The 24,594-nt window shown below is 38.2% G+C and overlaps 1 protein-coding gene across 1 annotated transcript in view; it reads left to right on the top strand.

Annotated features, from left to right (window-relative positions):
- NEB (nebulin) overlaps positions 1-24,594 on the top strand; it is a gene marked incomplete at both ends in the record, with an annotated part of 225,065 nt that overhangs the window by 41,229 nt on the left and 159,242 nt on the right. The window contains 14 exons of the mRNA XM_079710699.1: positions 1,787-1,984; positions 3,995-4,102; positions 6,363-6,461; positions 7,233-7,337; positions 7,425-7,532; positions 14,499-14,810; positions 15,806-16,012; positions 18,070-18,174; positions 19,695-19,802; positions 20,756-21,067; positions 21,638-21,844; positions 22,320-22,424; positions 22,607-22,714; positions 23,608-23,919. Coding sequence (XP_079566825.1) covers positions 1,787-1,984; positions 3,995-4,102; positions 6,363-6,461; positions 7,233-7,337; positions 7,425-7,532; positions 14,499-14,810; positions 15,806-16,012; positions 18,070-18,174; positions 19,695-19,802; positions 20,756-21,067; positions 21,638-21,844; positions 22,320-22,424; positions 22,607-22,714; positions 23,608-23,919 — 2,394 coding nt within the window. The remainder of the gene's footprint in view (positions 1-1,786; positions 1,985-3,994; positions 4,103-6,362; positions 6,462-7,232; positions 7,338-7,424; positions 7,533-14,498; positions 14,811-15,805; positions 16,013-18,069; positions 18,175-19,694; positions 19,803-20,755; positions 21,068-21,637; positions 21,845-22,319; positions 22,425-22,606; positions 22,715-23,607; positions 23,920-24,594) is intronic.

Raw genomic sequence — 24,594 nt, 5'->3', positions numbered from 1 at the left:
CTTATATGTGGAATCTAAAAAATAAAACAAATGAACATATATAACAAAACAGAGACAGACACAGTTATAGAAACAAACTTGAATTGATAGTTACCAGTAGGGAGAGGGAAGGAGAGAGAGGCAAGATAGGGGTATGGGATTAAGAGACACAAACTGTTATGCATAAAATAGATAAGCAATTAGGTTATATTGTACAACACAGGGAATTATAGCCATTATCTTGTAATAACTTTTAATGGAGCATAATCTGTAAAAATACTGAATTACTATGCTGTCTACCTGAAACTAATATTGTAAATCAACTATACTTCAATAAAAAAATAAATCAGTAGGGAATTCCCTGGTGGTCCAGTGGTTAAGACTCCATGCTTCCACTGCAGGGGGGCACAGGTTCCATCTCTGGCTGGGGAACTGGGATCCCACAGGCCACTCGGTGGGACCAAATAAATAAATAGATAAAAATAAAAATAAATAAAGCCATTTGGATCTTTGACAACCTTTTATATGTGCAGGCATGTGTGAGCTTATCTGAACTTGAACAAAAGGGTCAAAACAATTTAGTCAAAAACACTTCCACACACCAACTGCTATTGCAACATTGCTTTATCCATTTATTTCTAATAAAGACAAACTGTCTTTATTTTTTTCAGTGTTCTTGCATGCCATCAGAAAGTTTCCATATTTTATTTTCATAAACCAGGGCCTAGATTTTACAATTAAGAGACGAATTTATTCTGTGAAACTGACTACCCATGATGTTTTAGACGGAAGACTATATTCCCTAAGAAAGTTAAAAGATTGGATTATTTGTAAAAGGAATTTCTGCAGGAGATTTATAATGCACATCTATACTTGCTAGCTTGGATCACTGTCTTTAGAGCTTATGTGATTATAGGGAGATATAATAGGTTTAGAATCTTCCTAAAGGAAAAATTCTGGGTCAGAATTTTTCTCTCTTTTAAGGTAATTGGTGAGCAGACGTGATGAAGCTGGGACTTTGACCTAATTAACACCCTGTCTAACCATTCCAGAAAACCAACCGATGAAAGTGCCTTCTGAGGCCAGTCAGGACATTTGGTTTATGAGAACACTGTACATAAGGGTCAACGTTACTTCAGTGGCTCAGTTTCATAAATTTTTCTCCTTTGAGGTCTTATAACTGCTGAAATCTGAAACTTCTTTTAAATTGTTACCAAAATTAAACTTAGTATGGAAAAACCTCTGGGGTTCTCAGTGGGGCTTATCTGTTGTCCAAAGTAGAATAGTCAGGTTGAAAAATCAGTAACTATTCACTTAAAGATGACTTTAGAAAAGTCAAGAAGTCAAGTGTACAGCTCTATTTATGAAGGAGTCATTTTATAAAATCAGAAGTATGAAATGATTGTCAAGTGATTTTTGACAGTTTAAAAAATACTTCTTTAATGGAATACTCTTCCAAGGTTAGATTACCTTAGCAGAAATCATGCTTGCTAGTGGTCCTTGAAAAGCCCTGTTTTAAAATAAAATAATAGCTGGCTGAATCAGAAGCTGTGGCCCATTCCTACTGTCTAACAGTTCCTCTTTGATCTAAACAAAGATTTGAGAAGATCTGTTCATGCATCTGCCCATGATTTTTGGGAGGGGCGGTTTCAATGATGTGAAACATATGATCACATTTTAGGAAAAAAGTAACTAACTAGAAGGAAAAAAATCTCTATCTTGTATTTGTTGTTTATGAGAGATCTCTGTGCTTTTCTGGAAATCCATTGAAGATTTGTGCTAATAAATGGTAATTTCCTATTCACAGCATGAATATCGTAAAAACTATGAAAAGTCAAAAACTATCTACACGGCACCTCTTGATATGCTCCAAGTGACTCAAGCTAAGAAATCTCAGGCAATTGCCAGTGATGTGGACTATAAGCACCTCTTACACAATTACAGCTACCCGCTGGACAGCATTAACATGGACCTTGCCAAGAAGGCTTATGCACTGCAGAGTGATGTGAGTAACCAGATTTTCTCTATTCCCTCTTTTTAAGGTAGAAACTGAAAAGGATTTCTAAGTTGAGTGATTTTTTGGCGATTCTCAGAAGTATCTGCATTGTCTTCTGTATGTAGCAAGTATGTAATGGGAAAATTATCCTTGGGATTCTATGAGAGCACGCCTCTCAGAGTTAGAGAGGCCTGGGTCTGGCAAGCACCCCATCCCAGTTTCCTTTTGGGAAAGTGATCAACCTTCCTGAGTTTAGAGTCCTCCTGCAAAATTGGAATAATACAAAAGAATTGTTTTCATTATTTAAATGCATTCAAAATACTCTTAGCATGGTGCTGGGCCCTGGTGAATTCTCAGTAAACATTCACTATTATCATCATCACCATTATCATAATTATCACATTCATCATTATCAATAATTTTTTGTATAGATTGCTATCTTGTCTGAAAATAAAATATATTATTTATAGCATTACTTTTTATAATAGCTAGGTTTTTTTCCTGCAGATCAAAACTTCTTTAGGCAAATTAATTTGTCTGAGCTATACAATTGAATACTTTATCCTAACAATTCTATTTTTTTAAATGGTAATATAGACATAATATTTGCCATCTTTACCAGTTTTGATTGTACAGTTCAGCAGCAGTTAGTTACATTCCCATTGTTGTGCAACCAATCTCCAGAACTTTTTTGTCTTGGAAAAATGCAACTCTCTGCACATTAAACAACTCCCCATTTCCTCTTCCCCTCAGTCCCTGTTAACCACCCTTCTACTTTCTGTCTCTGTGAGTTGGACTACTCTAAAGACCTCGTATCAATGGAATTATGCAGTGCTTGTCCTTTTGTGACTGGTTTATTTCACTTAGCATAATGTCCTCAAGGTTCATCCATGTTATAGTATGTGTCAGAATTTCCTTCCTTTTTGAGGCTGAATTCTATTCCATTCTATGTGTATACATTTGGGTTATCCATTCATCTGTCAGTGAACATTTGGGTTGCTTCCACCTTCTGGCTATTGTGACTAATGCCACAGTGAACATGGATGTATGAATATCTTCAAGATCCTGCTTTCAATTCTTTTGAGTATATACCCAGAAGTAGAATTTCTGGATGATTTGGTAGTTCTATTTTTAATTTTTTGAGGAATTGCTGTACTACTTTCCATAGCAGCTGCACAATTTTACATTCTTATCACTAAAAATTCTATTTTAAGCATTATTATCTTATTTGTTTCATTTTGTTATGTTTCTTCCTCCCAAATAGATCATAGGTTTTTCAAAGGCAGGAACCAATGGTTTCTTGATTTTTCATTCCAGTTCGAAGGCCCACACTAAAGAACAATCATCTGAATTTTGTATCTAGAGTACATGTTTTAGGTATCACCTATAGCCAGACAACAGGAGTAGGTCATTATTTTAATAGCATCAAGTAACTGTCTCCCAGATAGGTCCGATTCCAAATGCTAACTGCTCTCCATAAGCAAATTATTGAATACAACTATATTAAAGTGTGTTGTTAGCCAAGGTAGAAACACTCCTAAGCTTACCATTACACATGAAGGGCAATATGTGTAAACACTTAATACAAATAACTACTATCAAGTCTTATCAGAAAATGAGCAAAATTATCCACCTACAATATGGCCTTCAGTTATAATCGGACCATAGAAACATAATACATAATATATTCTAGTGAGCAAACATCTCACGTTTGATGATCTAAATATAACAATTTCATTTATTCTTTGAAATACAGCTTTGAATTTAGCAGATTGGAATTATAATTCCACATACTTTGGAAACAAGGATGAAGTAGAACATATGCCAACTAGAAAGAACAGTGAAAACCTAAGGGCTGTTAAAATCTCTCCCCAAGGAAATGTTTAAAATAACCTCAATGTATGGAATAAGGAAACTGGTCAGAAATCTTAAAAGCATTCTTTTTGGGAAAATGTTAATGATTTTACGAAGAAGGATGATGCTGAGTAAAGAAATGTAACCTTTCTCTTGGTGTTTTAGGTCCAATACAAAGCTGACTACAATAGCTGGATGAAAGGTTGCGGCTGGGTACCTTTTGGGTCCTTAGAAATGGAAAAGGCAAAGCGAGCTTCAGACATTCTGAATGAGGTAAAGCCATCATGTCTCTGTGTGTCACAGAGATAGATTTGTGAATGTGACCTGGTAAAACTTCTCAAACCATGGGAAATGCCTCCTTTACCACTTCATTTTCTAGTATTGTTGCTGAGGAAAAAAAACCCAACTTATCATGTGCATGAATTATCTCGGTAGATAATCATACCTCTTCACATCACCAAAGTCGTTTACGTTAACCACTCATGACAGAAATACTTTTAACAGCTTTATCGAGGTATAGTTTGCATACCACAAAAATTCACGTATTTTAAGTGTACACCTTGACAAGTTTTAATAAATCCATCTAGTTGCATAGCCATCCCCACAATTGAATTTTTTTAAACCGGTAAATGCATCTTTATTTTTCAGAAGCAAGATAGAAAATGAGTAGTATATTATGAAATACACAATATAGGAGTGAAATCAGCATGGTCAAGGGAGGTTGGACTGCAGGCTCTGTTAGGTCGTTGGATGCAGTTGATATCAAGAGGTTAGGTCAAGGTTGTTTCAATTTTGGCCTTGGGTTTCATGAGATCCCCCTACTAGTTAGGAACGGTTTTAGCAGCAAGAAAGAGAGAATAGTTGAAGTTATGGAGGCTACTCAAATACTTTGCCTTCAAAATAGTCAGGAGGTAGTTGGCTGCTGTCGTAGATTCAGGGGCTCAGTGATATCAGACCCACAATTGAATTTTTTTTTTTTTTTTTTTTTTTTTTTGGCGGTACGCGGGCCTCTCACTGTTGTGGCCGCTCCCGTTGCGGAGCACAGGCTCCGGACGCGCAGGCTCAGTGGCCATGGCTCACGGGCCCAGCCGCTCCGCGACATGTGGGATCTTCCCGGACTGGGGCACAAACCCGTGTCCCCTGCATCGGCAGGCGGACTCTCAACCACTGCACCACCAGGGAAGCCCCACAATTGAATTTTAAGATACTGCTAGCACCCCAAAAAATTCCCACTCCCATTTTCAACCCCAGACAACCACCGATCTGCTTTCTGCCTCTATAATTTTGCCTTTTCTTTCACTTAGCATAATGTTTTTGAGGTTCGTCCATATCTCTACATGTGTCTGTAATATTTTCCTTTTTATTAGTGAGAGTAGTATTCCTTTGCACGGCTATATCACGCTTTGATTGTCCAGTTAGTGGGCATGTGGATTTTTTCCAATATTTGGCAATTGTGAATTATGCATATAATGACTATTATAGAAATTTTCTTTGAAGTATTATTATACCTTATGCTATATTCTTGATGACTTTGAAGTAGTATATATGTTGTTATTCAGTCTAAGAAGAAACAAAGATGATCTTGGGGCTCTTAAAGCAGTCCCTTCTCTGACAGCAGTTGAACGTTCCCCCTGCTGTCAGGTGAATCCGTCATCCAGGAAGTTAGACCACATAAAGAAGGGTCAGAGGTGCTAAGTGAGGGTTGTCTTCCACACCCAAGTTTTTGTTGTTCTTATTGTTTTGTGCTTCTGTTTATTTTTGGTGAAAACCACTTTATCTACTCAAGAGATCTTTCAGAAAAAATTCTGGGTTAGTGGTTTTCAGAAGTCTGAAGTTGAAAGAGGGATGCTACTATATACACAAAAGTGGGATGTATAGTATGAAAAAATGAAGAGAACTAGGAGGAGAATATAGGAATAAGGGTAGCTAGTTGTTGCCAGCTCCCAATTGAGACATCTTCCCCATGGCCCCTCTCCTGTGTCTCCTCAGCACTTTAGTGATAACTTATATACTAACCACATTAAGCTTGCAAAGCAAAAGTCCTGCTCTTCTTATTAATAATCCATAGCTATGCCCTAGTTCCTCACTTCCTCCTCCCTCAACTGGAGAACCTCAGTTGCTGATGGAGTGACAAGGAAAATGACATTCCTGGGAGCTTGTTTAGTGTCATGCAAAGATACTCCAAATGTCCTTGCATGCTTTTCTGTTAATCCTTTAGAAAACTTTGTGATGTTTCGGGATTCTGCTGAGCTTTCACAGTGCCTTCTTTCACATCATAAGCAAGAAATTAAAGTCATTCCTGAAACTTCTATTGGTCTGTACTGCCCCAAACAATCCAAAATTAAAACAATTTCTTTAAAGGTTGGTTTTTGTATTGTAGTCATTTCTTCCCCCAAGCCAGCAAAGAATCAAATATTTTTATATTTTAAAACCAGGAAAATTTCTCGTCCCTCCAAAATAAATTTAAAATATTTTGATTTATTAGCTTTTGGTGAAAGTATTATTATCTTTCTCTTTTTAATTTGTCAAACAGAAAAAATATCGCCAACATCCAGATACTCTCAAGTTTACTTCGATTGAAGATGCTCCAATTATAGTACAGTCTAAGATTAACCAGGCCCAGAGGAGTGATGTAAGTGTTAATTCTCTCTGTATTTAAATGTTAACTAATACAAATACATTTGTATTCTAAATGTAATGATCACCTGTACTTATTAGGCAATCTAAAGAGACTCAGTTATATGAGCAACTGTATAATTCCCCAGGTTTTCATTAAAAAAGCACACCTAATTCATATCTGTAGATGATTATATATATTTCAGTGATTGGACATTGCTCTCGAAGGAAAAAGTAAGAGGGGCTTCTCTTGATAACCAGAAACACAAGCCTATTTCTAGGAAAGATCAGGAAAGTGATTTTAGACACTACATCATATGAAACGGTTATATTTAAAGTCAGAGGTAAGACAAAAATCATGCTTAGTAAAAACTACCCCTAAGTCCCTTTAGTCACCCACTGCCCACAAAATATAATATAGATAGTTGGTAAATCCCACCCTATTAACTTTTCCTATGCTCAGGAAAGTGTCTGCAGGTTAACTTTGTCTTTGGGTCACTTTCCTGGGCTCTTAGGTAGGTCCCCCTACCTTAGTCTGGAGGTTCTTAGCACATACCAAGGGACTTTTGCCAAGGCTAACAGGCACTAAAATCAGACCCTGTGCAATTGCATAGGAGATCTTAAATGCCTACAGATATTTTCCGGGGAATGTGGGGAAGGCACAGAGACTGCCTTTCATTAAAAAAACTCCTCTGTGCAATGTGATCTGCTCCAAAATTATTCTCCTGTGCCGTTAAACACTTTCCCCTACTTTATTTGTTTGTTTATGCATTTTTTTCTCTTCCAGATTGCCTACAAAGTCAAAGGGGAGGAAATTATTCACAAGTACAGTCTGCCGGCGGACGTGCCCCAGTTCATTCAGGCTAAAGTCAACGCCTACAATATCAGTGAGGTGTGCATGTGGGCTCAGCCGCTCACTGAGGGTTAAGCCTTTTCTACATGTGGTCTGAGTTATCTTCAAATGACATTTTTCTTTCAGAATATGTACAAAGCAGACTTGAAAGATCTGAGCAAGAAGGGATACGACCTGAGAAACGATGCGATCCCCATCAAAGCTGCCAAAGTTGCCAGGCAGGCGGCGAGTGACGTAAGTCCAGCTGGTGGTCACCTGTGTGTAATCAGAAAATGGGGGCAGGTGGGCTTCTTATCCAAGTCTCCGCATCTGCTGTCCCTGACTGGAAGCAAGCCAGGCTGAAACTATTTAGAGAAGAAAGTTCCCTAAACAGATCTGAATTTTCTTGGGGGTAAGGATTTGTATAACCTTAACAAATCTGTTCTAATCAAGCCCCCTAATTTAAAATTCTCATCTATATTTCTGCACAAATTCACGTTATTTCTCTTATAGAAATAAAGAAGTTACCTGCTATTTACATCATAATAACCTCCTGATGGTAAACCTTTATCTCAAAACTTGCTTAATTTCTATGAATTCCCTCTTTGCCTTACCTCTCTTTTCACTTCACTGCTTCTACAGACTGATGAATGGGCTTCAAGTGTCAGAGCCCCTAAGAGTCAGTCATTAGGTTGCATTAAAGTTAAGACTTTTGTTTCTTTTCCTATCTTACTTCAACTCAGATGTGAACTGAAGTCACTTTGCTCTTTGAGATTTAAATAAAATGGACTCCTGCCCCCTCCTGCTGTCCTGCAGGAAGTGGGATTCCCTCCCCATGATTGCTGCATTCTCTGAGGTTTTTGCTTTTCTGATCACCTCTGGCTCCTGGTTTGCACATGATGGTTTTGCTCTGGCTCACCTGGGCTCTCCTCCCCTAGATTTATTCTCTTTCTGCTCTGCATGATCCAGAGATGGAACTCAGCCCTCTCTTTTTGGTTTCCCTCCAAATCCCAAGTACAACTTTAATGATTGTTTGAAATGGAGTTGTCACTGCAGCAATGTAAATACATTAAGACTGAATAATGAATGTCCATGTCCTAAAAGCCCTGCTCCAGAATTTCTCACTGATCCCCTTTCTCTGTGGGTGATCTCCTCCAGCCACCCCACCCCAGCATACACAAAAACCTTCCCTCACATCTCTGTTTCTCCGTTTCCTGGGTTTCTTCCCAAGTCTCCTCAAGGACGCTTAATTCTCCCCACTTTATTATTCAGAACCAATTAGTGTTACACACTACTGATTCTGGGTCTCCCTTTGAATATCCAAAGACTCATTAAAATTGTACTATTACTACTACTAGTATAATTCTACTAATAAAATAGCCAGCTATTTGGCTTTAGAAGCACAGTATAATTGGTAGAGTTTGTGAAATATTTATCTTTTCATTTGTCTTTATCACTAAGTGGAACAGAACTTATTTTACTTTGTCACTGATATAAATTATAGTAACGTCCCCACCCCAACCTCCCTTGGGTGGCAGAAGCAACCACAGACAACCAAATGGGCTCTAAATAACATTTTAATTTTAACAGGCTACATTTCAAATATATACAAGCAAATATCAAATTGTTTCATTTTGAAATAATTTCTGGGAAGCTCAGTTGCTCAAATCATGGTCTCATTGTTCAGTAAAACCTTCATAACTGCATTAAAAAATATGCCCACCTTTGTTTCCAACAGGTTCACTACAAAAAAGATTATGAAAAAGCCAAAGGGAAAATGGTTGGCTTCCAAAGTCTCCAAGATGATCCTAAACTGGTTCATTATGTGAATGTGGCCAAGATGCAATCAGACTGGGAGTATAAAAAAGACTATGAGAAGACAAAGACCAAATACAACACACCCCATGATATGTTCAATGTTGTGGCAGCTAAGAAAGCTCAGGATGTTGCCAGCAATGTCAACTATAAGCATTTGCTTCATCACTACACCTACCTGCCTGATGCCATGGACCTGGAATTGTCGAAAAACATGATGCACATACAGAGCGATGTAAGTGACATTTACTCCACAAGACAGTCCCCCTCTAAGGAGGGAGCCTGCGTGAGAGAACCCACTGCCTGGGGCACTCACTTCTCTCTTCTCTCTTTGGTGTAGAATGTCTATAAGGAAGACTACAACACCTGCATGAAAGGCATAGGCTGGATACCTATTGGCAGTCTGGAGGTAGAAAAAGTTAAAAAGGCAGGTAATGCCCTGAATGAAAGGAAGTACAGGCAACATCCAGACACCCTCAAATTTACCAGCATTGTGGACTCCCCAGTTATGGTCCAGGCAAAACAGAACACACAGCAAGTCAGTGATGTGAGTACAACAAAACAGAGGGTGCAAAAGGATGGAGGGAGGCTTCAAAAGATGAGCTCATCATTTTTATTCTCTGAGCCTAATATCTTTTCCTTTTAAAATTATTATTTTATTTCATTTAAAAATAATAATTACACTTATTTTTAGTTTGGGCACTAACATTTTCTTTCTTTTTTTTTAATATCTTGCTTTTTACCTTCCTTTAAAAAATGTCTTCCTTTTTAACTGCCTATAAATACTGTGTTATTGGATAAAGTATTTGAGAAAGTGCAAAAAGTTCTACCCTAGAACGACACACCCACAAACAAAACTTAAGCTTAAATCCCATACACCTTATTGTGGCAAATGCATTATATTCAATTCTATATTAAGTTGCTCATATTTGCTTTTCATATATAAAATATTAGTACAGGGAAATAATACACATGAGTAGATGATTTCTCTCCTCAGAATTCATCATACACAATTATTATAGATACTTTTCTTTACTTATGTCTTGGAGGAGATTAGTATATTGTTTGCCTGCCTGTCCGTGAGCAATGTATATGCTCTGGCTAAAGACAGCTCTCAAGGAAAATTTGGTGTATGAAAGAGCTAAAGGGACATCAAAAACATTCATTCATTAATTCATTGAATGAATGTTTTTGAACACCTTCCATGTGCCAGGCACTATATTATGTGCTGATGGTATAAAGATGAAACAGACAAGGATGAATGGGATACAGGACAAGAGTATAAGACAAAGGCATGGATAGAAACAGCATCATCATATGGAGAGACAAATGCTACAGGAGAGGCATGTGCTAAGTAAGTATAAGAGGAGAGGGTAACTGCCTGCCAGAGCTTCCCTGGCAAATAAGGGAAGCCTGCATTACTGGCAAAAGGAAAAACATAATGACAGTCAAGAAGTAATGAATGGAAGGACAGTGAAGGATGAAGGATTTAGGATTGTAATCCTTCAAGACCTGATTATTGAGGGTCTTGAATGTTAATTTATACTCTGGACATTATGGGGTAGGTAACAGGAAGTACTGAAGATTTTTAATCCATGGAGTTGCATTATCAGGTCTGTGTTTTAAAAGATAATTGGCAAAAAATGCAGAGAAGATATTGGAAAGGGGAGAGATTGAAGGCAAGGAGATGAATTAGAAAGCTGCTACAGAAATTCAACAGAAACCTTATTTGGACCGAACTCAGGCAATAACAGTGGGAAAGGAGATGTTTAGAAGGTAAAATTAACGAGATTCTCTGAATGCTTAGATGTGGTTTCTAAAGGCAGTGAGGAAGTGAAGATAGCTCTTGGATTCCTAAAAGAAATTATTTAGTATTTGGAGATTCATTTAGATATCAGCCATTTCAGATTTTACTTGTGATACATGCACACCAGTTTACATATGGTATTCCACACAGACATGCCTGGGAAATGGAGGTATATATGATAAATGACAATCAAGAGATTAAAAATCTACTTGGAATTCCAATTCTGTTTTAGTTTTAGAAACTGAGCAATTTCTTTCTTTTTCATTACCAAGAGGAGGATACAGTATGATTTCTACCCCATGCACTTTGGTGTCTTTCAGACATCTTTAAAATGGCAAAACAGGGTAAATATGAAGTGGTAAACCTCTTGCGTAGGCTGGATTTACATATAAGCACCTTTATATTATGAGGAAATTATTATGTGCTTTTACTGATACAATTATAATTGGAAAGTTTTTAGGGGAATTGAAAGACTCATTCTAACTACGTCTTTCTCTCTAAGAATAAAAAACCAAAACTAAAAAAATAAAAACCAAGACTTTAAGAACTATTAACTCCACTAGCAAAAAATGACCTTTTCTGGCTTTAGTGAATTCTCTTATCCATTTTAGGGTTTCACGTTTGAACTCATTTTTTATTCATATCTGGCAAGCAAAGATTTCTATTTTCTTAGGATTTTTTTCTCTCTATTTTAATACAGAGTTTTTGGGTCTTCCTTAATGAGTTTCTTAAAATAGGAAGATGGCTTTGATAATTTTAAGTAATAGAAATTGTGGGGGATTATGCTAGGAATAACTTCATTAAGTGTGTAATTAATGTATTTTCCTTTTTGTACCATCCATAATGCATTTTATTTTTGTGACTATGTGTTGCAGATCTTATACAAGGCTAAAGGAGAAGATGTGAAACATAAATATACGATGGGTCCTGATGTTCCTCAATTTCTCCAGGCCAAGTGTAATGCTTACAATATAAGTGATGTAAGTAGGGTTTTTGATGGGGTGTGAAATCCAGACCTGATGATAAAATAATAGAATTTTAGAGTATGACAGGACTTTGACAATTTAGGTCAATTTTCTCCATAGCCCCCATTAGAGCATATCCCATGATGATGGTTCTGTACCTCTTGAGTCAGCCTTTTCAAGTGTAGGACAACTCTAAAGGGTATAACATTCTTCTTTGTGTCAAGCTCAACACATATTCCTCTAGTTTTCCTAGTTCTGCACATGGAGGAAGTTTTTATCCTCCAGAAAAATAAGGATAAATGAAATCCCCCCTCCTTTGTTTTTTTTTTTTAACAACAACACTAAAATTTCTAAAGCTAACCACCAGGTCTTTCCTGGACCTTCCTTTCATAAGATTGAACTGCATTTTCTCGAGTTGGTTCTCACATACTGTGGTTTCCAGAACCTTTATTATTCTCCTCTGGATCCACTCCAGTTTCTCAATTTCCCTCTTCAATATGTGCCCAAACCAGACTTGGGTGAATGATTAGTACAGAGTCTAATAATTTTATGCTATACAATTTTATGTATGACATTTTGCTAATGTGACTTCTGTTTTTTAAATTGAAGTGTAGTTGATTTACCATTAATGTGACTTCTTAAAACTGTGTGCTATAGGAGATTCTTCTAGCTTCTATCTGGAAAAGAACAAAGCAATCCCAGCTGTTGAGGAATCAGTGTAGCTGATTACCCCAGAGCATGCTGACATCCTTTTTCCTTTTCCATCGCAGGTCTGTTATAAACAGGACTGGCATGATTTAATAGCCAAGGGCAACAATGTGCTGGGTGACGCTATACCCATCACTGCAGCCAAAGCATCGAGAAACATTGCCAGTGATGTGAGTAAAAATTTTAGGTGAAATCTGGGTGATTGTCTTTTTTACAAAGTAATCAAATGGGTGCTTGTTAAAATGATACCACATTGAAAACAGTATGTTGAATTAATGAAATTTAAATTCTCCACAAAATATTGTTTTGAAAACCTGTCACTTTTTCAATATTTTGTGATTCTTTTCAGTTGACCCCACTTGGTAGAGCTGTCATAAATCTGACAGTGGCTTTATCTCCTGATTCATAGCCCAAATTACCTTCCCTGACACATTTCCCTGACAGCCCACATTTATTTTCAGGGAGAATACCCCACCTGCCACTAACACGTTAAATTCAGATGACTGCCTGCATTATAATTGTACTAAGAAGATTGAAAAAATGTTAAATAAAATGTACAGATTTTATAAACCAAATGGGAAAAAGCCCACTTTTCTAGAATATAATTTTGATTTATTTCATCTGTAATAGAAAAAGTATACACTTATACTTCTTCTCATCATTGAAAAACAAAATTTTCCAAAAGCACGCACACCCCATAGATTTCACTGTCACACACTATTCCAGAGGCTACACTCTTCATCTGAGACAAGAAAAGAAAGAAACCACATGTACAGACCATGTGGAAGATAGGGTGTAAGAATTCTACAGCCTTCCATGTAGGGATGGTACTGAAAATGTGTTCTTCAAAGCTTTGCACATCACTCTGAAATACATTTCTAGTTTAAGGAGAAAGTGACAGTCTAAAATATGACATTATCATTTTTATTTTTAGCCCTTACACAGAACTTTTTCTAACATGCCTAGAAACTACTTGATAATTCTTTTGCCTGCTAAACTCTTGTTTATAAATTGGTGCTTAAATGGCAGGAGCAGAGTGTCTTCAGAGTTTGGGTGGATTTGAATTCTCTTACATAAAAATTGAGGTTTTGATTTGTTACCTACTGTAGAGCTCAGTCTACACCCCATTGCCAATCTCAGCGGTGAGAGACCTTGGACCGCAGAGCTTTTGCAGTCAGGCTTTTACTGATGAGGAAAGGTCTCGTGGTTCCTGCCCTTATTATATAGTTCCTTAATTCATCTGCAGCTGCTTCAGCAGTGAGCTTGGAGAGTAGCTGCTGAGAAATGGGGTTGGGTGAAAGCCTAGCTACCTGCCAGAGAAGAGTTTTTTTTTTTTTTTTTAACCATATTAGGTCACCTGAGACAACAAACATAGTAATATTTTCCATCCCCCACCCCAAAGAGATCTGAGTATAAACGTCTTGCATGTACAGTTCTTTAGAGTTTCTTCTGCACCTGTTGTGTACATATCCTGGACCAATCAGAATCGAAAACAGAAGTATTTCTAGTATTCTGTGATGTGAACTAACATGTTGGATTAGGAAAATTCACATCCCTGGAAAGCCAAGAGATATATTTGGAATGTAGTCTTATGTTTTGGAATATGTTATGTTTATATTAAGTGTGAAAACTTAATAAAGTTGGCTCTATATAAAGTCCCACATGCAAATCATCTATAGCATTTGTAGCAAAGAAAAGAAACTGCTCCTGAATTTACCATGATACCCATTTATAACCCAGCAATGTTGGAAATAAATGCTTTCAGTCTAAGCTTCCTGGGGTTGGGGGGCGTGGGGTGTGGACTGTATTTCTTGTACAGTCTTCCAGAAAGTCACAATATTCTGAATGCCTTTGTGTGTGAATATAATCGCTCCACCTAATGTTCCCAGTGCTTAGGACTTTGCTAACCAAATTCTGCCTCCACAGTATAAATACAAGGAAGCTTACGAGAAGGCAAAGGGAAAGCATGTGGGTTTTAGAAGCCTCCAGGATGATCCTAAGCTCGTCCACTATACGAATGTGGCAAAGTTACAGTCTGATCGTGAATACAAGAAGAACTATGAAAACACCAAAACCAGCTACCATACCCCTGGGGACATGGTTAGCATTACAGCTGCAAAGATGGCCCAGGATGTTGCCACCAATATCAACTACAAGCAGCCGATACATCACTACACATACCTACCTGATGCCCTGAGTCTTGAGCATACCAGGAATGTGAATCAAATTCAGAGTGATGTGAGTATGTATAATATTATAGACCTAGAGATGCTGGTACTGAACAGGTGATCATTTCTTCCTATTTTAGTAGACTTCACAATACAATAAGGTATTTGAAAAATGCACTTTAAAATATACAGTCATCATTGAAAGAGTAACAAAGGCATGGTAGACACGCTGTGTTTTACTAGCTTTCTGTGCTCCTATCGCAATCATTGATATTATCTTTATTAACTTATGGATCAAAGATAAAGCCATGTTCTACTAAGTACATAAGCCACCTTGGCTCTCAACAAAAGGAAATGGTTACTCCTGGTGGGCATGCTTCAACGGCAATATGTATAATATAAAATAGGAGCATTCTCTCTTCTTTCTGAAATCAAGAATGTTCTTTTTCTTTTTTCTTCTTTTGTTTTTGAACTCAAGGTCACACTCTCATGCATGTAAATCTATGTAACGAGTCATCTAAAATGAACCAGGAGGGCTTTGTGATTGCAGCATGACTCATGGAGAGCTGCATGGGGGAGGGTGTTTAATATTCAGAGCATTTCCTGCTGCAGGAGCCAGGTTTTTGTAAGAATCATCCTTGGTAAAGGGAAAAAATTGTGTTCCTTTATTGTTGCTCAGTGAGAATGTCTCTCTCCAACTGAGATGGAGGAGCCCAGGTGGACGGTGTGGGTGAAATTCAAAAGTTGTGGAGATTTCAGTGAAATCAAAAGGAAAGCCCAATTTATTGTCAAAAGAGACACTTTTTTTTTTTTAGCAGTACCCGTGGAAATATGTGGCCTACATTCTCTCCTGGAATGTTAATGCAGTCTAACAACAGAACTGCTTTTTCTTATGACCAAATTCTGGGTAAGGAGCTCTGTGGCAGAGATAGCCAAAAGCTCCAGTATAGACAGAAGCATGCTGACAGGTTGCTCTTCATTCCCCCTGGATAGAATTACAGATTCCAGAAACAGCTCTTGAGTATGCACTAGGATATCTCCTTATCTGAGATTACTCTTTTACAGCATGTATATAAAGATGAGTACAACAACTTCTTCAAGGGCGTTGGATGGATTCCTTTTGGTTCTCTGGAGGTTGAGCAGGCCAAGAAAGCAGGCAATGCATTAAATGAGAGAAAGTACCGACAGCACCCAGATACCATCAAGTTCACAAGTGTGCCTGATTCCATGGGCATGGTTTTGGCTCAGCACAACACAAAGCAGCTAAGTGATGTAAGTGGTTTTCCTTCAAACAGTTTTGTCCATGAATAACCCCATGACCAGTTACTTCACAATCCTTCTTTTTTTTTTTTTTTTTTTGCGGTACGCGGGCCTCTCACTGTTGTGGCCTCTCCCGTTGCGGAGCATAGGCTCCGGATGCGCAGGCTCAGCGGCCATGGCTCATGGGCCCAGCCACTCCGTGGCATGTGGGATCTTCCCGGACCGGGACACGAACCCGTGTCCCCTGCATCGGCAGGCGGACTCTCAACCACTGCGCCACCGGGGAAGCCCCACAATTCTTCTTAATTCAGTTCATGAGTGTGCATCTGTCTTAGCAAATCATCTGCTTTCAGAGGTATATCAAAAGGTTTTACTTTTGAAGCAACTTGAGACTTAAGAAGAACAGGAAGGAGAGAAGGACGATGTTCCAAATTTGCTTTGTTTTCCAAATGTAGCGAGTCTATGTTATTTATAAGCAGACCCCTACACTATACATATGAAATAAAATTATTTCTATTATAATCTATGACCTTGTCTGAATGGCAAACCAAGATATTTATTGCTCTGAGTTGCAAGAGTTCTACCTAGCCAGATGAGGAGAAGGCTAATGTCCTAATCCCCTTGCAAAATAAATAGGGCGACATTCTGAGAGAGAGAGACGCCTCTGGGGAAGAGTTAAGCAGTTTCCTTTCAGAGTCATCCAGAGTCTTTTTTCTGAGCCGAGGTCTATCTGGACCCTTTTTCTTAGTTAGAGGCTAATTACAATGCTCAGTGCTTCACCTCATTTGATAATTTCAGAGTTCTAAGATACCTCCCCCAGAAAGAGAGTGGTAAGTATAAAACAGAGAAGAGAGGACTTTTTGTGTCTTTAACCCCAGATATTCAAAGGTGGGGAATGCATTCTTTGGTTCAGATTTGAGGGTTCTCTGGATTTTATTTCTCACACCAGTCCCATATTACCACAGATGTTTCAAGATTAATTCTATTCTAGTGGTACTAAATGGTGTAGATTGTTCTGATTTCTTTTGTACTGACCGAGGTGTCACTTCTCCCTGTGTTTTTCCAGTTAGCTAGGAAAACCCTAAACTCACTATATGAAGTCTTCCTCATCCCAGTAAATGCCATCAACATCTACCTAATTACTCAAGCCTGAAACCTGGCAGTCACCATTGACACCTTCCCATGTGAACCCCCCTCATCCAATGCATCTACTGAGTTAACCTCCCAAATCTCTCAGCCATCCTGTTGGAACACTTCTCTGTCTTTCAGTTGCCACCAACCCTAGTTCTGGCCTCCATATCTCATGTGGACAACTGTAATAATCCATTACCTGGACTCCCTGCCTGGGGTCACACAAAAACCAAAAAGACTGTCTTAAGACATAAATCAAATCATGTCCTTCTTATACTTAAAACCCCTTAGTAGCTTCTCCTTGAACTCAAAGTAAAATCTAAACTGTTAACTTGGTTGAAAAGGCCCTCAGCTCTGTGCCCCCGCCCCCCTCCTGTCTAATCCTCCTGAGACCCCGCTCAGCACATTCCAGCCCAGCGACCTTCAGTCCCTCAAGCTGGCCATGCCCCTTCTAGACCCAGGACCCTGAATGCTCTTCTTCTGCCTGGACCCTTCCCTTTTCTTCAAGTTTGGATGTAAATGTTACCTTTTTAGAGAGCCTTTGCTGACCCCCCACCCTGACCCTGTTCATTTCTTTCCTAAAGTTATTTTATTTACAACACATCACGAATTCTAGCTCTGTCTTACAGTTTATGTCCTATTCTCTGTTTCCTCTATTGGACTATAAGCTCCAAGAGGACAGGTCTGCCTTTTTCTTTTTAACCACTTTAAACACAGAACCTACCATGCTGCCTATTGATCAGACTGCTGTCCAATAAATATGGGTGGAATGAGCAGTGAATATGTCTGCCAACACTCCCTCTGTGTGATAATGTAGCTAATTGCCTTATAAATGGAAAAACACAAACGATAGTCTTTCTTTTTAAAGGAACGTGTGCTAGATGAAACTTACATTATGTTAGCTAATACGATTTGCACTCTGCCTCCTTTGTTTTTAGTTGAACTACAAGGTGGAGGGAGAGAAACGGAAGCACAAGTACACTATGGACCCTGATATACCGCAGTTTATTCAAGCCAAGGTCAATGCCTTCAACATGAGTGATGTGAGTATTTGGCCTGGTGCCCGTCTAGTATTGCTTACATGGGCCTCTCCTTTCCAGTTCTATATAACTCTAGCACTGGAATTTTAGGGGGAGCAAACTGAGTGTGGACCCTTTGAGTCTTTGATGGAGGAGGTCATTGAGAGGACGTGATTGCCAGGTGAACCTTGAGCTGGACCTGGGCAATTGGAGGCTCCTCACCCCCTCCTGTCCTTGGAATGTAAGTTCTGCCCACTGTTCCCACAGTGGGAGCCATTTTCAAGGACACAGCCTTGAGAGACCAATGTGTTGTTGAGACCACTTGCACTGAATCCACTTGAGGCCTAAATAAACTTGTAAGGTTCTGGCAGGCAGGTGTGAAGATCTACTTGTCTTGTGGCTGCCCAAGACAATCCTTGAATGTAAGTTCCCTTGTTTATTAAACCTGCCGCCTACCAAGCTGGAGTGGTCAGCCTGTTTTTTCAGTCTCTCCTTGCCCTCCATGTACGGGGACCAGTTTGTGAACTAACAGTCTCCAGATTGGATCCTTATCATAGAATATGAGACTAGAGCCTACCATACATTTCACTTAATGCAGACTTTTCCCAACTGTGAGCTATGACTCATTAGTGGGTTATAAAATCAATCTAGTAGGTTGTGTTCCATTTTTTAAAAAGTAAAACAAAATAGGACAGAGAGGATTGGAGAATACAGGAATGCACAGTCTGTAGTAAGGATAAGTATTGCTATTTCTATAACTTTTGTTTCAGTTATTTGTTAAACTTCTAAATAAGTTTACCGTGATTTTCTTTAGAAACTCTTCTTTGTATGTGACTAGCATCTCTGTCTAATTGGTGGCGATGTTTAAATTTACTGTTATGAATTATTTCCTTTTACTTTTAAAGCAAATTGGTAAATTCTAATTTAAAGACATAATCCAACCTGGATAAAATTGTTCATTTCTTAAAAGATGATTTAGTCATTCTTCCTAACATTTTAGGCTCTCTTTTATCTCCAAATAAACATTTTTAAAGTACTCATTTCTATGCTTTTGGTTTATTTAAAACTTTTTCCTGCTTTTATAAGTAATATTTAAACATTAATATTAATTAAAGCTGGGTGGTACTATATATGAACTTTTAATTTTACTACCCACATTTTTCTGTAAGTTTAAAATGTTTCATTATAAAAAATACAAGAAAATAAAAGCATTACATGCTTATTATAGAAAAATTGGAAAATATAGAAAATTATGAAAAAATTAAAATCTTCTGTTATCCCACATTCAAAGCAATACCTTTCCATTGCTTTTTTTAATGCACACACATACATTTTTTACGGCAGTTGAGATCATACTGTGTATATAGTTTACTGATTTTTTTTTTAAAGAATAATTTCTAAAAGATGAACTAAGAGCCCTAACTCTGGATTCTTTTAATAGAAAGGGATATATTATGATATGTTTTATAAGAAAGATTTTGGTTTCCTGTTTCATTCCTCTTTTAATTATGTCAGATAATAAAATAATCTTTCCTTTTTTCAAGGCTAAGTATAAAGCAGATTGGAAGAAAACCCTTGCTAAGGGCTATGATTTGAGACCAGATGCCATTCCAATTGTTGCTGCAAAAAGTTCAAGGAATATTGCTAGCGATGTAAGTCTAATTTGCAAGTAGTAAACTCTCTTTATATTTAAAAAATATTTACATGGTGTATGAGGTTATATGAGCTATATTAGGAAGCAAATAAAAAATTGTAGTATAAAAATAATTCCTAATATCTTAGGTACCAATGATTTTTTTATCTTAAAAATATTTAAAAACTCAGTAAGTTGTTACAAAGAAGATAATATTTTTAACTGTCAAATACATGGAATTCTCATTAATATTATTATTATGAACTTGAAAACTGCTTTTTATTTGGATTTTGTTAAGAAAAAACCTTGATATACTAAAATATTACTAAATCAAAAAATTCTCCCAGTATTTTAAAAGAATACAATTTTTTTATAATGTAATTTCCATAAAGAAAAAAATCTGGTGAAATATGGAAAACCAGGAAGAATTATGTATTAAATGACAGCATTTCAGTTACCTACTTACTTATTTACTTAATTAATTAATTACTTTTTATAAGTTATATTTTCTATAGGAATTGATATACCTTGATAGAGTAGAAACTCATTCATTTGGAGTCCAATATACTAATTTTTATAATGTCTTTGCTGCAGTTTACTCAGGATTATGCAAATACTTTATAAGGTGATGCAAATTAATCATAGAAACAGATAATAAAAACTATATACACCAAAAATCCTTAATAAACTTTTCAGGAACCTTTGATCGTATTCAAAGAATCCACTTATGAATAATCTAGATATAAACTACAATTTATTCCATTCTTAATTATCCCCAGAGCAGATCTCAAGACCATCCATTGGAAATATTTTGCTAGTTGTTTACTTAAAAATACTAAAAAACTTAGGTGTTACCTAGATTCAGACTGAATTTGGCTATTGCTTAATTTGTGGTATAAATTCAATTTAACACTTTAATATTTCATACAATCTACCCTATCAAACTTCTGTGTGCCCTTCTTTTTCATGTAGTTCAAATATAAGGAGGCCTATGAGAAAGCCAAAGGCAAACAAATTGGATTTCTCAGTCTTCAGGATGATCCTAAACTGGTTCACTACATGAATGTAGCCAAAATACAGTCAGATCGTGAGTACAAAAAGGGCTATGAAGCCAGCAAGACCAAGTATCACACCCCCTTGGATATGTTCAGTGTGACAGCAGCCAAGAAATCTCAGGAGGTAGCCACCAACGCCAACTACAGACAACCCTTCCACCAGTACACCCTGCTGCCTGATGCCTTGAACGTGGAGCATTCCAGGAACGCGATGCAGATTCAAAGTGATGTATGTAGCCGTCATCAAATTGTCAGCATAAAATTAGTTATCCATTTCTAGCTGACAGCTAAGAAGAACTAGAAATCGGCAATTCCATTTACTCCATCCTAAACCTGGTTGGACTCACTGTAATTAGGAATCCTCTCCAGAATTTGGAGTTTTAGAATTTCACTCATTTGAACTATATATATAGTTTTCTTTAGTTATTATGTATATATATACTTAAACTTTGGAAATTAGACCCAATATGTGTTGTATCCTGTGAAAGACTAACAGGTTCAAATGGGTGCTATATAATATCCCATCCAGTGCAAAATTCTGTTAACGTTCCCCCCAAGAAAGTTAAATTTTTAAAGGAATTATTGGGTCAGGATTTTCTGTTCAAAACCACTGTGAATACAATCACTTTATAATTAATTTTTTTCTGAAGGATGGTAGGGAATAAAAAGCAGGTTATTCTCCCAGTCCCCCCACCCTTTTTTGTTTTTTTCCTCTTTTTGAAAATGAGCAAATCATCTGGTCAAAGAAACCCAAGCCCTGACTCTTTCTGAAATGAGAATTTCCTTTTTCGTTGTGAAGAACCTGTACAAATCCGACTTCACCAATTGGATGAAAGGGATCGGCTGGGTGCCCATAGATTCACTGGAGGTGAAGAAGGCAAAGAAAGCAGGAGACATTCTTAGCGAGAAGAAGTACCGCCAGCACCCTGAGAAGCTAACGTTCACATACGCCATGGACACAGTGGAACAGGCACTAAACAAAAGTAACAAACTGATTATGAACAAGGTAAGAACTCACCTGCTGGCCTCAGCCTCAGAACCCCTGCAGTGCTCAGACCATTGAACCAAGCAGTGCCACTTTGACCTTCATCAGGGTTTTCATCTTTCTGATGGTCGTGGTCATGGCGGTGGTGGTAGGAGGGGGCAGTCTATAACCGTCATCGTGTCTAGAGAGCTCCCACTTATACCAACCCCAGGCTGTCTGTCAATCTCATGCTGACTGTGTGCTAGAACCACAAAACTCTATGTAATGTGTGGTTGGAGCACGATAGCCTTTGTTGTTTCAGTGGAAGAGGGCTCCCTTGTTTGATGATTTTTAAAATCATGTGTCCAGTCTCATCAGCCCATCTTCTTGCTATTTCATTCATTTTCCAATATCAGATTTAACCTCTTCTACCATGGAGATGTGAGTCTCTTCCTCTTGATAGCACATTGCAGATTTGTCCTGCTGTACAGTCATGTGCCTGCCTTTCTTGTTGTAGAGGCTCTACACTGAAAAATGGAACAAAGACAAGACCACCGTTCATGTCATGCCTGATACTCCAGGCATTTTACTCTCCAGAGTCAACCAAATCACCATGAGTGATGTGAGTAGATTAACAACAACAACAAAGATGCAAGGAGCGGGGGGTGGCAGGGGGAGGGAAGAGTTTGAAGGGAACTAATAGTTGTGGAATATCTGTCTTCCACATGACAACCACTTTAAAATTAGGGTCCCCATTCTAACACGACTAACAAGATGCTGGTGTTTTTCTGCTTCATCATTTAGAAACTGTACAAAGCTGGCTGGGAAGAAGAAAAGAAGAAAGGATATGACCTGAGGCCTGATGCCATCCCAATAAAGGCTGCAAGAGCCTCCAGAGACATTGCCAGTGATGTAAGTGCTTCCACTGATGCTTATTTAGTCTAAACGAGAAAAAGAGCAAATGAGCCAAGCTCATGTGTATGCAGGAGCTGTAATCAGCTCTGTCCAGTGTTGGTGGGACCACTGTCCCATGTAACACACAAGACACCTCCCTTCACCCAGTCCAAGGATGCTCTAATTATTTGTTCATCATTCAATGTAAAAAGTGACAGGGTCTTATTAAAATAAGTTACTTTTAGAGTGCTTAAGTTGTTTATGGGCAATTCCTAGCAAACATAGGGATGTGATCTATGCACTTTACCCAGAAGATCCATTACCAAGCTCTTTCCTGAATGTAGAGGTGCACCATGAAAAGTGGTGCCTGCAGCCTTTTCCGCTGGTTACACAGCAGAGTGGGAAAAGCTGCTTTCTAAAAAACCCTAAAACAACTTATTTACACATCACTTTGATTAACTCTGAGATGATATTTTTTCCCTCATGGACTCAAGTCTGTCAAGAAATTTGAAGTAAAAATATTTTGCTCCTGGGGCTTCCCTGGTGGCGCAGTGGTTGAGGGTCCGCCTGCTGATGCAGGGGACACGGGTTTGTGCCCCCATCTGGGAGGATCCCACATGCCACGGAGTGGCTGGGCCCGTGAGCCATGGCCGCTGAGCCTGCGCGTCCGGAGCCCGTGCTCCACAACGGGAGAGGCCACAACAGTGAGAGGCCCGCATACCGCAAAAAATAAAATAAAATAAAATAAATTTTGCTCCCAGTCCCCCCACCCCACCAACAACTCCTTCCTTTGTAAGTTTAGAGTAGCTCTAAAACCCTACACCTATGACAAAGCTAATGGCACGTAGTGAATTATATTTTGTTCTCTTTCTTTCACTATCTTCATCACCATGTTTCTTTTCCATCCACAGTACAAGTACAGGCAAGCCTATGAACAAGCCAAAGGGAAACAAATTGGCTTCCGGAGCCTAGAGGACGACCCCAAGTTGGTGCACTTCATGCAAGTGGCCAAGATGCAGTCAGACCGGGAGTACAAGAAGGCGTACGAGAAATCCAAGACATCCTTCCACACCCCGGCGGACATGCTCAGCATGGTGGCAGCCAAGAAGTCTCAGGAAGTGGCCACCAACACCGACTACAGGAACGTGATCCATACCTACAACATACTTCCTGATGCCATGAGCTTTGTATTGGCCAAAAACATGATGCAGATTCAAAGTGATGTACGTGACAGCCACAACATTTGCAGAACATTTACTTTGGATAATAAGCAAATCATGAAAGACCATAAGTAATGACATTTTGAAAATCCTGAAAGAAATTCATATGTAATTTCCCAATGAGGTGTTTCATTTTTTTACCTTAGATTGAATTTATTTTTTTTAACACAAAAGGGATGAACCCTATCTATTATTGTTGTGAGCATTATTGGATGCTAGATCAGCAGTAACACATGAAATTTGGTTTCAGAAAGAATGTGTTGAAGGAAATATATCTAGCAGAGAGAGTCAGAAGTATAAAAAGTTCCTGATTAAGGAGTAAGAGGTAAAACAGAAAGTCAGGTAACTTGAGAGCTACTGTCCCTCACTCCCAACCAGCTTTCATTTCCAGCTTTATAATTGCCTATCTTACTTACTGATGAAATAATAAGGAGGTGATGGCTGAAAAGCTATTAGAATAAATGTGAGGAATGCACAGAGAGTGTAAAGCCAAGAATTGAGCTATAGAGGCCCTTTGGTGGCTGGGGAAAGTGAATATAAATTATGAACCAAATTCAGGCCATGCTGAGCCTATGTTTCTCTTTGGAAATATAAGAGATGAGCTATAGCTGGGGAGGTACATAAGTACCCAAATGAAAGCAATGGGAAATGTCTGATTTGAGGGGAAAAAAATCGAAA

This window comes from Hyperoodon ampullatus (assembly GCF_949752795.1).
Source record: "Hyperoodon ampullatus genome assembly, chromosome: 8".
Classification (NCBI taxonomy): Eukaryota; Metazoa; Chordata; class Mammalia; order Artiodactyla; family Ziphiidae; genus Hyperoodon; species Hyperoodon ampullatus.
This window is presented reverse-complemented; position numbering and strand designations above follow the sequence as displayed.